Here is a 17,329-nt window from a genome sequence, read left to right as displayed (position 1 = left end):
TCCCAGGATGCCTGATAGCAACAACACCACTGTTTTAAGGTAATTGGTCATAAACTGGATACAAATTAAAATTCTGACCTAATCATAGCACTGAAAGAAAACTTAAAGGATCACCAAAGTGATTACAGTTACAGTCGAAACTTTGCAAATCAAAATAAAGGCCTTGTAGTGGTTTGACCTGAAATGTCAGGGAATCATTCAAGGAACCAGAAATACTTATATTAGATAAAAAAAATAAATAAATAAAGGACTCAGATTTTTTTGAAGAAATGCATATTGCCCACTGCCTTTTATGCCAGAATTTTAGACTAAAATCATCCTATGTTGAGAAATGACAAAGTCGTAGCTGTTTTGGTCAAACCTTGAAAAATTATTATGCATGATCTTATATGATACTGTAAGATGTCAGCTCAGTATGTTATGTGAATGAGTCTCAGATGCAAAACACTATATATTAGCTCAATGACGTACAATTGACTGAATTATAGACATTTTTGTGTTGTCCAAAGTCAATTAGCTATAGCAACTATCTTCAACTGTATGTATTGGATTGACTCCCATAGTTAATCAGTTTTAGATGTATGGCCAATGTTTACTTTCTGAAAATCTGAATAAAATCTGTTCAGTGGATCGTGATATTTTGCTAACAGACAAACAGGACTGGCTTCAACAGTTAATGCTAAACTTTTAGGCAAAGATCTTTTGCAAGGAGTAGCCCTTGAAGTGTGAGTGGGAATAATTCCTAGCTACACCAAATTTTATCTCAATATCTATAAAATGAACTGAGTTATAGCCATTGTTGTGCTTTTTAAAGGGTGGTTAGCTGTGGCACCTGATTTGAATAGAGTTGGCTTTAAAAGTAAAACATTTGTAAATGTACATTTAGTAATTAGTTTCTGAAAGTTTCATAGAAATCCATTCAGTGGTTCATGAGATATTTTGCCAACAGAGACTTGGGCATACACGCACACACACTAGAACAACAAAACTATATGAAAATACTTCCTTCTCAGCTGGAACACAACAAACACAGCAACCCTAATTGTCACAGCTCATCTCCAGTATAATCAGAATTCAGACAGCACTTCTATAATCAAGTGCAGTTAATCTGCTAATATCCCCCAGTGCAGGGAGTAATGGGGGCTCTGCTGATGTGGCTGTTCCTCCGCGGCCTATTCAGAGCCCAAGACACAGAACCCTGTTCAACAGGTTTTCATTTTATTTATTTATTTTGCAGCATTCATATCAGAAAGTCAATTTGAATAAACTACTGTCATCCCCCATAAGGGCTGATCCCGCAACACAAATTTCTCTTCACTGAACAGGATTCCAGTCCTCAATGAAGCGGCGCTCGGGAATTACCCCGTCATATTTAGCAAACAATATCAACGGTGACAGAAAGGCAAAAGATCACACAAAAGGAACATTTGTACATCAGCAGCACACTGCAGATTGAACGCAGGACAGGAAGGAAGTGAGAGAGGGTGTCAAAGAAAAACCTAATTTCATAGAACAATAAACAGTAGAGTCTGTTTATGTTGAGAGGACATCCACGGATGTGTCCACTCAGGCCGTCCACCTGGAACGTGCAGAGACCGTGGTTGGTTTCACTCCTCCTCCTCCTCCTCCCATCTTTAACCAATTGGCTGCGGGGGGGGGGGCACTACCTGTTTTCATCTCGCAGTTGGTGATAAATAGCAAAGGGGAGAGCACAGAGTGGAACTGACTGACTGAGGCAGATCTTTTATCAGGCCTTAAAGTGGGGTACTAACTTTTGCAGCAAGCCTAGCGCTCATTGAAGCAGTGACGTGCGGTGAGATTCATGGTTGGTGAGGCACTGACTCCTTTAGACTCAGATTTACAAATATATAAACCCAAAAGGGTAGCTTATTTAAATGGCTACTGGTTATTGCGTCTCTCTCTCTCTATTTTGGCAGTCCGATGGAGCAAAACAAAAATTAACGGCTCGCAACAGTGCACGTGACTCTCACTCGCCTCTGCACAAAAGGACAGCAGCAACAACCACCCGTTGGCTCATGTACACCCCCCTTCAGTGAGGCAGAGTACTGCCCTGCCTCACCCTGTGCCTTTTCACTGCGGTTTTATGTCCCCTCAGCAAAACTAAATATGTCACTAACAAACATTAAACATAAATGGTTAAAGACATTAGCCAGAACTGTGGAAAATCAGGCTATATAAACCATTATATTGGCGACATGCAGCGGTACGGCAACAGGCAGGGGCCAATTGCATGTATCAACCCAGTTTGTGATGGATTGCGCATTCAGAGGTGAGGCTCGGCTCGTTGCTGCCGCACCTCGCGTTTCACCCTTGTATTTGAACAGGAAATATGCAATTTCAGGGATTTCAGTGATTTTGACTATAAAAATGTTCAAAAATTAGTCATACATAAAAACAAATATTGGACAAATATTAAAATTAATTTTATGTTATCTTTTTTTTTTTTCTTGTCATGATGAGAGTTGAGGCTCTGCCTCACCTGCCACCCCTGACTGCACGTCCCTGAATTGAAGGAATGCATATCACCTGCTGCATTATGGTGCAACGTGTAGCTCTTGCAGTGTGTGTGCTGAGGATGACGTTCAGTTACTGACACGCCTAGTTTTAGTTCAATATCTGCAACACTGACTGAGTTATAAATATTTTTGTGTTTCCTAAAGTCAGTTGGCTCTGGCGACCATCTTGAATGAGGTTGACTCCAAAGGTAGTCAGTGGTAAATGTCTTCCCAGTGATTACCTTCTGCCATTCACAGCAAAATCTGTCCATTGTTTCATGAGATATTTTGGCAAAGGTACAAACAAACACACATAGAAAAATGACCAGAAGAGTGTATCTAGACACACAGTTATGAAGCATCCATTCCCCCTGCTCCCAATGCCCTCTGTTAATACGTGCAGCATGCAAGGGGTTTTTCTATGTGTCGTCATTACCGTGGTGACAGAGACACACGGGTTGTTGCTGCCGTTTGCAGATATGTTGAAAAAGTTCAGCTCCCAGCCTCCGAGCCTCCAGGTCTGTCAGAGGATATGCTGGGTGAAAACGTCCCGGTGTTGTTTGATCACCAGGGCTGCAGATTGCATTTCTGCTCTGGTGCGAGAGTTATTACACTTCATTAAAAATGAATGTGAGCAGGGTATAAAGTGCTGTGCATTTAGTGGCTGTATGCCATGCACGATGCTGTCTGCCAGTCCGGTACTCACAGGGGGACGGTGTTCTCTCCTCTGGCTCCTCTGGGGGATTTGCTGACATATTCAGTGAACTATCACCCCCTCACTCTGACCCTCTTTTCTCAGAGGGTGCACGGTTCACTAGTGTTATTGTTATTTCTTTTGCTGTGACCTTCCTTGTTGGCCGGTTTGTGTAGATTTATAGAATTATTGATCTTCTATGTATTGGCCTCAGGGAGGGAGGGCCATACCTCGTGTTTCTGATGTTTCTGTATAGATTTCCATGTGTTGTTTGTTCCAGTGGATCATTGGAATTTTTATCGCCCACTGCTGAAATGCGAAACAATGTTTTTGTTTGTGTGCGTGAGTGTGTGTGTTTGTTTGGCTGTAGCATTAACAAAATATCTCATGAACTACTGAATGGGTTTTAATAAAAACTCTCAGAAAGTAACTATTGGATGAACATCTATAACTGATTAGGTTTTGGAGTCAATGTCTTTCAAAATGGCTGCCATAGCTAAACTTATTAAACCCAAAATGGTTATAGCTCAGCCAGTTTTACAGATAGTAAGCAAAAATTTGGTTTGGTAGAACCTGAGCATTATCCCCAACACATACAAATTTGCTTAAAATGTTGGCATTAACTATTGGTGTCAATCTTGTTTATCTAAGAGTAAAATATCTCATGGACAAATGTACATCTACAACTAATAAGCTCCTGGAGTAAATTATTTCAAGATGGCCACCAAAGCTAATTTACATTAGCTACCAGAAAAATATTTATAACTTGGTTGTTTTTACAGATATTGTGCTAAAAGTTGGTGAAGCAGTAGCGGAGAATCATTCTCAGCACTTACCTCTATTGCTACACATTGCACAATATTTTTGCCTACAGCGTTAACATAACTGTTGGTGTCTGCCCCCGTCATTTACAAGTTTTAAAAACTTAAATACATAGGATGATTTTAGTCTACAACTCTGGCATGAGAGATGGCGGGTGACACCCATTCCTTCAAAGACTGCTAGACCTTTAATTGCCTTGAACATTATTCACCCTTTCAGCAGGCACTTCTCTTTCCTCTCACTGCTGGCAGCAGATCTAAGATTTGAAGGCAAATCCTGAGAGCCACATCCTGCTCACACCTTTCATTCAGCATTGGAGAGAGAACGTGCTTCAGTGTAGCTACGTGTGAACATGCGGTGCACATCGATCGTGTGCCTGTGCAACGTACAAAACCTTTCATCTGCTGGGGAAGGACATGCACAGGTCGCAGAGGAGATTCTATTAAATTGTGACCAAAATCCTTCCATAACCCCCAGACTATATGGTTTAAAATGATGTAAGTTTCCCATCACTCTCTGAAGTCTTTTTTTTTTTTTTTAATAAAACCAGAGCTTTCTTCTTGTGCGGTTTATGAGTTTTGCTCCAAGGTTCAGTACATTTAATAGTCTGTCTGCTGCAGTATATAAAATCTGCTGAAATGCAGTGTCAATATCACATCAGCTTGCTAAAACATAATTTTTTTTACCAGTTATCCAACTTGTTGCTGTAAAAGCTAGATTAATTGACTTTTGCATTACTACGAGCAAGCTTTTGATTGAATACTAAAAAAAAGCATTGATTTATGCCAACATGAATAACAGCAAAAAAAATACTGTGCACCACATCTCTACAATATTTTTTTACCTTTTCTTTTTTCTTTTTACTGGAAAACATCACATAATGGAATTTTAAATAAGCCTTGACTGTCTCTGTCTTCTGCAAATCACTATCAAGGCATGTTTCCTTTTTCTGTTGAATTATAAAAGACAGTTTTCATTCATTATGAATGCCTGAAAATCAGCAGCAGTCAGGGATGCAGGGAGCCCTCAAAGTGCACCCTGCTACAGATTTATGCTGATGCCAGACGACTTGTCCTTCCTCCAAAAACTACCACAGGACTTTACAAAACTGAAGAAGGTAACAGTGTGAGATGTGTTGGACTTTTAGTTCTGGGCGTATTGTAATAATTACAAGTGTTTCTGCCTTTTTTATGGTTTCAAAGATTTCAGGTAAGCTTTTCAAATAAAGAGACAAAATGTCACACAGGCCTCCTTGGTCGCAGTATGAGAACATTTTGAACAAATGGTCCGTATTACACAGAATGAGACGCAAAAGAGAGAACCATCAAATGCAAAGTGGGAACAGGAAGTACCTTTAACTGTGACACTTCCTGTGCTGCTTGCCACTCCAAACTGGTTTCTTGCCATGCAGGTATAAAGGCCTCCGTCAGATTTGGTGACGTTCCATATCCGAAGGCTGCCATTGTCCAGGATGGAAACCCTGTAATCAAAACCAAGGAAAGATTAGCCCCACAGAATGAGCTTTAGTCATAACAAAATTTTGTCTACAATGTAAATCAGGGATATTATTTCCCACTGCCATGAAAGGCAGGTGATATTGTAGTTGCTTGGGTTTTTGAGTTTGTGTGTTTGTTTTTCTGAATTTTATCAAAAGATTATCTTTTGGAGCCAACTCAATTTAAGGATTCAACGATCTTTTAGTCATACCAGCTCACACTTGCATGTTTGTGGTACGAAATTTGGACTCACGTCCCAGTTCAAGAAGCCTAATAAATAAATAAATGAATACATATAAATAAATAATAAGAGTATATACATATACATGCATACAAACTTTAAAAAAAGAGTATATATGAGATGAAGCTGAACTAAGTGTGGTTCGAATTCAGCAGTCTGACAGCTGTAGGGTAGAAACTGTTTCTCTGAATGCACCTCAGCCGCACATGAGCCAAAAATGGCTATCACTCAGCCAATTGTACAAATATTCTGTTAAAAATTTGTGTGGTAGTAGCTAAGAGTCATACACAACACATACTCTAAGTGCTCATTGTGCAAGTTATTGCTTAAAACTTTAGCATGAAGTGTTTTAGTCAATCCTGTATATGTGTTGGCAAAATCTCATGAACCACTGGATGGATTTTAGTTAAACTTTCAGAAACTAATTACTGGATGTCTATCTACAAGTTAATAACTTTTAGAGTCAGTCCAGTTCTGTTACAAGTGTGGATGACGGAGACGAACCCAGATCGCAGACTTTAAAGAAAAACTAATTTATTAAACAAAAGAAACAAACGAAAACAAAAGCTGACGAGGCAGCAAACAAACAAAAACTAAATTCAAAAGCATAACCAGAACAGGACTCAGAAAACAGGAAACATGGAGCAAGGCAGCAACAAAGAAGAGGTATGGGAAGAGTGACCGGGTTTTTAAGACTGAGGATAACGAGGTGAGTGGGAACAGGTGGAATGATTACTGAGTCGGGACAGGTGAAGATGGGTGTGGCTGACAGACAAGTGAATGACTTGGGGAGAGTGGAAATGAAAACACAAACACGAGGAGGACAGAACCTAGATGAACCAAGAAGAAAACAAAAACCAGATAACTAAAAATAGGAAACAAAACCAAAACACAAACCAGAGAACTTAAATAAACTAAAACAAAAACAAAACCCAGAAAAAGCCAAATCACCATAAATTCAAGATGACCACCACAGCTTTTTGACATTAGCTAATACAAAAATGGCCATAGCCCAGTAAATTCAGCAAATAGTGACATGAAATCTCATGTGGTAGTAGCTGAGTGTCAGCCCTAATACAAACTCTGAGTATGACATCTCACAACAGCCCTGTGATGGGCAAACCCATGGCTACACTCCACTAAAGTCGGAAACTCTCGTGCACCCTAATTTATTCATTCAACACATTGAAACTTTAATTTGTAATAAAATGTTGATTTAAATACATTAGTTCTATTTGTAAGCACACACATTTAGTTACTTGTGTTTTTATCAACTCATGCTCATCTTTAGTTTGTGCTTATGATTAATTCTTTGTTTGTTTTACCGGTTTATCAAATTTTCCTACTTCACACAGTTACATACATGTCATGAGTACAGTAAAACTGCATTTATTATCTCATCAGTGATTATTTCATGTACATGCAATGCAGAAAGACATAACAAAAAAACAATTCTTTTTTTTATTTTACATATTTATTTTATACTATCAACATGGGAAAGAGAAGCCATGTACTTTATGCAACATTCTGAGCAAGTATTTTATTTCCTTTTACTAATTTATACTTTAGATATTTTTTTAATAAGTGTCATATTGATTTATATTTTGAATATGCCAAAAAACATGTTTTTAAGAATATTTAAAAAAAATGTTAGTTCAATTTTGTAATCTAACCTAAACTTAGTGTAACTAGAAGCACTCAGAGAAAGGCAAACCTCTGCCATGCCACAGCATAATTAAGAAACAGTCCGGATCAAAATCTGGATGACCACCAAAATGTTATCCATTGTTTTTTGTGACAACCCCAACATTTCATAAACATTTCATCCACATCTATTCATTAGTTTTTATCCAATCTTGCTAACAGACAGGAGAAACAAGTTTTATTTTACAACGGGGTTACCTGTGCCCTTGACCTTTGACCTTTGGCATCCATCTTTGACCCATGAAGTGACCAGCTGTGCAGTTTGGCATTGACTTAAAAGGGGTGCCACTGTGCAGTTTAATTTTCCTCTGTTACATGGTTGCATAGAGATCTGTGACCTTGACCTTTTGACCCTGTCACCTTTAAATCAACAGTGATCACCCTTGACCCATGAGGTGTCCAGCTATGGAATTTAACATTCCTGTTATACAGCTGCAGAGTTAGAGCATGGGCTGAACTGTGACCTTGACCTTGACCTTTGACTGGATCACCACAAAACAAATAATAATTTGTTCCTTCTACTATGTTTGATGTTTCCTGAAAATTTCATGAAAATCCGTTCAGAAGTTTTGAGTAAGACAGACATACAGACAAACAAAAAAGCATGCTACAAACAGCATTATCTCCTTGGCGGGGGTAACGAAGCAAATTTTTAATGGGAACATATAAAACAGAATATTATAACTTATTATATTCTCGTAAGTTTTAATATTCTAAATTTCTCAGTATATTGTTCATTACTTTAAAAAACTTAAAGGTTTATAATTTTGCTATGTCAGGAATGCAGCAGTTTTTTCCATAATGCCATAAAAGGCAGCACTAGTAGCTATGGTGGCAAGAAAAGCTGCTGTGTCAAAATATTTGAATTTCTAACTTTTTTGCCCTATTTGAGTAATATTTGTGAATCGCACTAGTTTCAGTCATGCAAGAAAAGTATTGTATGTACTTTGTGATAATTATTATTAAACATAAAATTATTGGATGTTATTAAGGACATGAATATATAAAATAAGCTGCAGTGGTTTTACTGTAATATTATGCAAATTAGAACTGTACTAAATTATTTTCAATAAATTTGAGCTTTTTCCATTAGATCCCTGTCAAATTCAAAACAGAATTTAAAATCTTATTTTGAACATACAAAGCTCTCAACAACTCAGCTCTAGCTTGTAATATTTTTTTTTATTGTTCCATAGTTTCCTAACAGAACACTTTGCTCTAAGACTGCAGGTTTACTTGTGGTTCCTAGAGTCTCTAAAAGTAGAACACGAGGCAGAGCTTTCAGTTATCAGGTTCCTCTTTTGTGGAACCATCTTCCAGTTTCTGTTTGTGAGGCTGACACCCTGTCTGCTTTTAGGACTAGGCTTCAGCCTTCTTTTTTGATAAATCCTATATGTAGGGTTGGCTTGGGTTTTTTGAGCTATCCCTTAGTTCTGCTGCTATAGGCTTAGACTGCTGGAGGACAAATCAACCACATTTCCTCTCTGCTGCTCTCTTTACTCTCTCTACTCTCCATGTTTGTATTTGTAATTATTGCTGCCATTAACTTGTGTTTTCCTTCACATAGAAAATCTACCGGGACAAGTCATTATGCTTTTGTTTGTGCCTTGTCCTGTCTCTCAAACCACAGTTGGTCAAGGTTTCTTCCTGTGAAAAGGGAGTTGTTTCCACTGTTGCCTCTACATCTGTTTAGAATAGGGGATTGTGGCCAAGTAAAAAATTGTCACAGTGTGATGGTTTTCTTATAGATAACTTTTAGTAGCTGACATTTCAAAATATACTGTATGTGAATGTATTCTATTATAATATGAATACATTGACTATAAATAGATTTGAATCTGGATCTAAACTGAATTAATAATTTGGACTTGTTAGTTTGTTTGTCCAATGCCCTGAGAAGACTTTTGCTGTGAACTAGAGCAATACAAATAAATTGAACTGAATTTATTTGAACTGAAAAAATAATGCTTTGAAGACCTGATCAGGACACCTGTAGTTAATAAGTTGCATTAAACAATCTAAGTATGGGATCAGGCTGAAGTAGAAAATTTATTATAAATAATACACAGGGACAAAAAAATCTGTCTAAAATTAAGTTGCACTTTTTTCAGCTAACAAAGATGAGATATAGGATTGTAATTTTGGAGCGGATTAATCCAGCACTTACAGTAGCTCTGACACATCTGGAACAAAAGTGGCTTCTTGCCCTTTAATATGTGCAATAGCCACAAGTGCTCCAAAAGGGTTGAAAGGCCTCAACAAAAGTTGACATTTTCTAAATAACAAGCAGAAATGGAAATTGTGCCCTTGAAAGCAAGGTACTGTGGGAAATCAAGGGTGGACCACCTCATCAAATCACTTGGAATTTTAATTATCTGAAATGCTCTGCTGATTCTGCAAGCTGTAAATATAAAGTGCATCAGCCTGATTGTGGGGGTGGGAGGTGGGGGATGGGATGTGATAGAAGCTATGTTCAGTTATGAATGTAGTCAAAGGAGTCAAAATATACGGAGTCAACTGCTGTCAGATCGCAATGAAGATTTCAGAGATCCAGTGTACTGTAGTGTTATTCCCCACAGCTACAAATTGCAGAGTGTCCACTGATAAGTTGCATGCAAATCAAGGCTCTACCCATCACAGATTACATAACCAGACACAAAACCAAAAAGTTATAAAATAGACCTATTAAGCAAATGATTCCTAAAGTTGGGGTCAAGATGGTTGTAAAACATCAAGTGGGGGCCTATCAAAATTTAAACAGCATTATTTTAACATAATAGATGAAAAGAGATGAGGAAAGGAGTCATTAGTGAATTAAAAAAAAAATATAATTAACAAGTCCAACAGCTCAAGGGATAACCGCTTCATTAACCATGTTAATCTAACCAGGGATAGTCAAGGTTGCAAATTTCTGTTATTGTTCATTTATGGGTCTGAACGGAAGACATTTGTGGACCACTACAATTAGGCTATGTTTACACTGCAGGCAAACATGGCCCAAATCTGACGTTTTTGCACACATGTAACTCAAGCCTAATTTTTTCAGTGGCAGTTTAAACATTACAAATCCGATATTTTTTTTAATTAGGTCACTTTCATATCTGGCACTAATTCAGATACATATTTGATGTTTTTCAAAGCAGTCTAAACTTTTATTTCATTTGACTTTTACGCTATTAAAGTAGGATCAATCCAAATGTTGGTATTATCAATACTAATGTTGGTATCTGATCGTATGGATACTCACCCAATGGATTGATACTTGAGTATGTTTGTACTTTTAGTACATCATTCTCATCACTGAAAAGTTTGAGAACCACTTTTGTAAATGTCCAATTAAAACAGTCTGTAATCCAAAACTCACAGTTTTATAATTACAAAAGAGCTAGAAATGTTTCTTCAGCTAAAACATTCCAGAATTGGAAATAATGCCATTAGACCCCAGCCAGCGGTGCACATGAACTGCATATATAATAAATCAAATGAATAAACACAGACACAGGCCAAAACATCGCCTTCTGTGGTAGGTGATATATTCACTTTGCAGAACTTACAGGTGAGATTAAAATGGTGCTAATAAGTGACAACTTTTTGCCTATCATTTGTGAGAATCTAGCTTTTTGTTATTTAACTGAGATACTAAAGTGTCTGTTATGATTTATTTTATAGACTCCTAAAAAAGTACATTTCTCTCCCCATCCCATTTTTACACATACAGAAATTTTGTAGCTTCTATTTCATGATGAAATACTGACAGCAAAATGCAGTCGCATGAATCTATCACGGTGTCCTCACAGATGTGCCCTGCAGGAAACAGTAGCTCTGTATTTCAACAGTTTATGGACAATCTATCCATTATGTTTAAAAGTGGTGGTATTAAGGGCTGATCTCAGTGATGGGGGTGAAAGTGATGGCTTATCTGCAGGATGGTTGGTCTGGATAGAAAAAAAATGCCCAGAGCTCTCTTTTGTTGTTGTTCCAATTTGACCCTGACTGAACAGAGTTGTGAAAAGCGGTTGATAGAGTGTGACATGCTGGTAAGTTTTCTTCCTGCTTCACTGGATCTTTTTCAAGAGTTAGATCTGATAAGAAAGTGCAGAGACAGTTGGTGTAAGTGAATCTAGCTCTAAAACCACATGGTGCTGCTGAGTGAGGGCTTCTTGGTTTATGTCTGGCTGAGAGAAAAGTGCTGAACGCAGATCAGCCTTCAGTGATCATCGGTTAGGAAAGGGCACATTACAGCATGAGATGCTGCGCGGTTTATGACATCCAACCTGCAGGCTGATAAATTCAAAGAACACTGCCCATCAAATGGCACCACATTCCTACAAATGACCATGATCCTGAGCAGAGCAAGCACCAATAAAACAACCGTATTTTTTGTAATCACAAAGCTAGGCTGTTAAATACTGTCTTTATCACCCATCGCCAAAGGTGAAGCAGTAATTATGTTTTTGCCCATGTCTGTCTGTGTGGGTGTTCGTCTGTCTGCAAAGTTGGCAAAATATCTCATGAACCAAAAGGCATATTTTAATGAAACTCCCAGAAAGTAATCACTGGATTGACATCTACGGCTCTTTAATTTTAATATGATTGTATGATTCAGCATGATTGTCACAACTAAGTGACCTTAGCAAACATAAAAAATGGCTATGACTAAGCCAGTTTTAAAAATATTGAGCTAACATTTGGCGTGTTATAAGCTGAGAGTCATTCCAACATCTAATCCGAGCACTAAGATCACATAAAATCTATTTTTAAATCTTTGGAGTCAACTGTTTGTTATCAAAATATCTCATGAACTAGTGGACAGATTTTAGTGAAACTAGGGAAAAATAACCCAAAACAAACAAAAACAAAAGGTTATACATCTGCAAGTGAATAACTTTTGAAGTCAACCCGATTTACGGTGGCCACCACAGCCTGTTAACTTTGAAAAAAACAAAATGGCTTTAATTTAGAAATTTTTAGAGATATTGAGCTAAAATTTGTGGTGGTAGTTCAGTGTCATACCCAATACATAGTTTGAGTGCTACATGTTGTACAATATTTGGGCTAAAACTTCGGCATTCATGTTTAGCCTTATCTCTGCCTGCTAGTAAAATATCTCATGGAACACAGGATGAATTTTAATAAATCATTGATTGACTGTATATCTACAACTTATTAATATTTAGAGTCAATTCAAAATGGCTGGCACTGTCATGGCGAGGGGAGACAGAGGCAATTCCAGACCGCAAAATCATCTTTTTAAAAGAAACTAATTTATTAACTTAAACAAACAGATAAACAAAAGGGCTGACGTGGCAGCAAAAACAAGCAATAACAAAAATCCAGACTAAGGAACAGGGCATGGCAGGGAGCAGAACAAAAGGCAACAACAATGATCCAGCGGGATGGTGGAGAAAATGACCAGTCTTTATACACAGGGGATGATTATGGGAAGTGGGCACAGGTGAGTGATTACAATAACTGACAGGTGGAGTTGGGCGTGGCAGACAATCAGGGGCAAACAGAGAGGAAGTGAATACTGACTGAGGCACAGGGAACCAGACACAAACGAGGAAACAAATGCAAAATAAATCCAAAAGAAAACAAAAACAAAACCCAAATCTTTACAGGCACAGTTAATTTACCTTATCTAACACAAAATGGCTCCTAACCAGTCAATTTTACAGATAGTGAGCTTTATTTGATGTGGTAGTAGCTGGAAGTCATTCTCAACACACTCTCTAAGCGCGAACACATTTCGTCATTTACAAGGTTTGACCAAAACATTTATAACTCTCTTCTCATTATACAGTGATCTTTGTTTAAAATTCTGACAGCAAAGGCAGCGGGTGATATGCACACCTTTGAGGAATGCTAGAGCTTTAATATAACAGCTGCTATGGTGTTTTCCTTTCACCGACATTCAGTTTGTCTGGTCAGATGTTCGTCATTTCATTGTGGTGCTAATAGGGTGAGTGGGGAGGTCAAGCACAGTAAAAGTCAACCGAGACACAGTAGTGCTGAATAAGAGATGGGGGAGCACTATTAACATGTTTAATTTTGTTCTCTCCTTGCCTTCTGTCTCCTCAACTATATTCCAGACAACAAGTCCGTGCGATGTGAGGAGACATGTGCCACCTCCATCCCACCAGGAGGCAGCAGGAGGAGCAGGTATCAATAATTCACAGGTGAGATGAACACAAGTACTTTCATCCCTGCCTCACTTGGCTTTAATGCACAAGGCTATAATTCTCCAAAAAGAGGTGATTATTTTAGAACATAGCGAGGTGTCCAAATGCACTCAAGTAATCCTAAAGAACACAGGTGTGTATTTTGGGTGAGATCAAGCCTCGGAGGACAGGGGCTGCTCAGCGTTGATCTTTCCTGCTCTGTGACAAGATGAAAGAGACAAATAACATCAGTAGCAGTGCAGCTATCAGGAGCCACTGTGAAGTGGAAATCGCAGGAAAGAAAAGGGCCTGTTTTTTGTAATTTCTCCACATTCTCTTTCCCGTGCTGTTATCAAATGCTTTTTGTACCGTTCAGTGCAATCAAGCAGACACTTGAAAGTCTTGTTTTGATGTTTAATTCAGACATATTTTTGTCTTTGATCTGTTTTATAAATTCTGCATTGTGTAAGGAAACTGTCACAATCCAAATAACGAATCACAATAAAAAGGCAAGAAAATTGTGCATTGACTGCAGCTGCTTTGAACAAAGCATGTTTGTAAAGTTTTTGGTAATTGGATTTTCTCTTCAGGAACTAGAAGTGAAAAACAAAAATGAAAACCCAGAGTGGTTATTTGATTTTCATTTTAAAATACAACAGAATAATTTGAAAAATTAACAATTTTTCTTTTTATGGTCAAAAATGGGTGAGAAGACTTATAAAAATGCTTTGGTTTTTGTTTCATATTTAAAGTAATAAAACAATACAGTTACTGGCAAACAAAAAGTAAGTAATGACACCTTTTCTCATGTTGTGACATCACAAGTCATCAGCATGGCACCACAAAGATTCATTAAAAAATTAAAGAAAAATAAAAAAATAAAAAATCATGTCAGTGTTGAAGAAAAGGAGGATAGTTTAAGATTTATTCAGAAAAATACTGTGGACACGATAAATATACATGAGTAAATTCATGATTACGAAAACTTGGCACAAGTTGTGTAAGCAACGGAAGCACTTTGGACAACGTTGGCCCTGTGTTGTTGCTGTTTTTTAAACTTATGGGGATTCTCCTGAGACTTCAGGAAGAGAGGCGCAGTGGAAGAAATGCTCTGGATGCCGCGATTGTTGTGCGGAGTAGGACAGCTGTTATCCGCCGGAGATTTCAGGCTTTACAGCGCCTTCAGCTGGGGGACAGACGGCATAAACATTGCATGGTAAGCTAACGCTGTTGTTTATATTCCTACCGTTTGCTCTTTATGCTTGCATCTGGTCACACCCACGACCAATGAGTGAACAGGAGCTAAGCTTGCGCCACCCACGAAGCAGGGCCGGCCCAGCTGGCCCTACTCCAAAGCAGGGGCCAAAGAAGCAGGGCCGACCTCGAAAAAATGCAGATGGAAACGCGTGCAAAGCAAGTCGAGTAGAGTGGAGCCGGGACCTTTAGAGCCTGTGTAAAAGGGGCAATAGTGTAATCCAGGTTTCAATTTTCAAAGTTTTAAGGGTTTAGATTCTAAAACTGTCAACTATAGATTTTAGAAATTACAAACTGTGTTTTCACTAATTTGTATTCAGTGTAGAAAAATTTAGACCAGGTTTGACAAGCGGAGGTATTTTAGATTTTGAACCACAGGTGATCTAATGCCGTCTAACTTAAACAATTTAGTGCAATAGCCCTTTAAGTCAGTGTCAAATCTTAAGCAGTGAATCACAAGGTAACTTGGTAACTTCAGGCCGCCCTGTGGTGCGACTAAGTTTTTCTGCAGACATTTTGTTTTTCCTAAAACAGATTCTTATTTTTGGGGGGGAAAATGATGCATTTGCTCTAGGCATTTTAAACTGACCTGAACTAGTCTCTGTTCCTCCAACACTGACAATCAATTTGTGTTTAATGGATCTTCGTTGTGCTCTTGCCACGTGACGACTTGTGGTCTCAAAATATGAGGAAAAATGGTAAATAAAGTTTATATTTGCCAGTTTTTTAATTTTTTTATTATTTAATCATGAAAAAAACATTTGAACCATTTTTAGACATCTTACTATCTTTTTTAAAAAATGAGAAATGGCTATTTTAAATAATTATTTTGTATTTTAAACAAAAATTAAATTCCACTCATTTTTTAATTTGTTTTTCATTACTGGTTCCTAAAAAGAAAATCCAATTATGAAAACTTTCACAGACCTGATATGTATCTTGAAAAGTTGTACATTCAACAACTTTTTAATATTATAAATAAAATAATAATAAAAAACCAACCCTACCCCACCCTCCAAAACAACATGCACAACACTCAGTGATTTTCAGCATAAAAGAGACATGTGCTGTGGAAATAGTTTCTGGAGATATGAACACCATTTGTATGATAAATAAAAGGTGTTCAGACAAATTCAGATTTTGAGGTTCATACTGTAAATAAAAATAACTTGGTGATGCTGTTCGAGAAGAGTGCTCATAAAAATTTAACATGCAAATTGTATGAATAATCAAAGATCAGATTCTGAACAGAGGCTTCCAAACATTAGTGTTCCTGAATGCTTAGTTTTTCTAAGATGCCTTGGTGTGCTGGCAGCATGACTGGAGGACAGAGGCCTGTAAGCCTCTCTACCTAATTAATGAGGTAAATAAACCTGGCTGGCTGAAAGATTCTATCGTTGAAATTACTCAGCCATGAGACTGCAGGAATAGAGATCACTGCCAGCTACAGTGATTTTACCATATAATTAGTCTTTGCTAAGGCCTTTTGTACACAGAGATTATTGCTTTATGCAAACATAGTTTGTTCTACTCACCAATTCAGCAGACATTTACCAGATAAAAAAGAAGAGAAGTGGGTGTAAAAACATTGCTGCAGGGAACGTGTTGGATATTGGGTTTTTCAGCCCTGGTAAACTCACAGATACGGCAAGGCGTGTCTGTGTTACTATTTCCGGCTCACAGTGGTCATCGTCAACCTACCTGCAGGTGATGTTTCTAATCATAATTCTATCAAAACATTAGAGTTGCTAACCGTGCCAGAGGGGAGAGGCTGTAACGCAGTGAGGGAGCAGAGAAAAGATGCGAGGTCACCATATCCTCTGAGCCGGGACAAGGGGTGGGGACTCGCATTCAGGTGTCGAGCTACTGTGTGCTCTTGACTGTTTTAAAAACCCTGAAGTGTAGGAGGGCGGGGGGTAAAAGATAAATTGAAAGGCTGTTCTTCTAAGGTTCCCCACAGTGTGCTGTGCTGCAGAGAAACAGCTCTGTCAGCAGCATAAATCAAACCCAGCTGTGAGGTGTAGAGCCAGGACACTAAAACCTGCAGAGCAAGATGCAACCGCAGAACAACTTCTCAGATGTCTGCTTAATGCAGCATCGCAGCTAAATGAATGCACTCTCTATTCAAAAGTTGTCAACATCAAAAGTAACGGTCAATTAGAGGCTATACAAAGCAGGTTGGTGCCACGGAAACAGTGATACAAAAATAATTACTTTTGATAAATTACTAATACACTACAGAGGACATCGCTGTAGAGAGAACTCTCAAGATGTCATGTAGATCATTAGGGGCACAAAAGATCAGCACACTCTCAACTGGACAGCATGTGATTAACTTTGATTTGACTTGAAATCTAAAGAAATTAAGTGGTGCAATGAGATACTCAGGACACGAGATGGGAAGAGATGAGATGAGATACATGGGGTTTTTAACAACGTTT

General features: G+C 38.1%; 1 protein-coding gene across 2 annotated transcripts in view; it reads right to left on the bottom strand.

Moving 5' to 3' along the window:
• cntn4 (contactin 4) overlaps positions 1 to 17,329 on the bottom strand; it is a 280,686-nt gene that overhangs the window by 31,800 nt on the left and 231,557 nt on the right. For both annotated transcript variants that reach the window (XM_017426954.3, XM_017426955.3), the window contains exon 12: positions 5,385 to 5,512. In XM_017426954.3, coding sequence (XP_017282443.1) covers positions 5,385 to 5,512 — 128 coding nt within the window. The remainder of the gene's footprint in view (positions 1 to 5,384; positions 5,513 to 17,329) is intronic.

This window comes from Kryptolebias marmoratus, linkage group LG4 (assembly GCF_001649575.2).
Source record: "Kryptolebias marmoratus isolate JLee-2015 linkage group LG4, ASM164957v2, whole genome shotgun sequence".
NCBI lineage: Eukaryota > Metazoa > Chordata > Actinopteri > Cyprinodontiformes > Rivulidae > Kryptolebias > Kryptolebias marmoratus.
The sequence above is the reverse complement of the archived record's forward strand: the minus strand, read 5'-3'. Positions and strand labels throughout refer to the sequence as shown.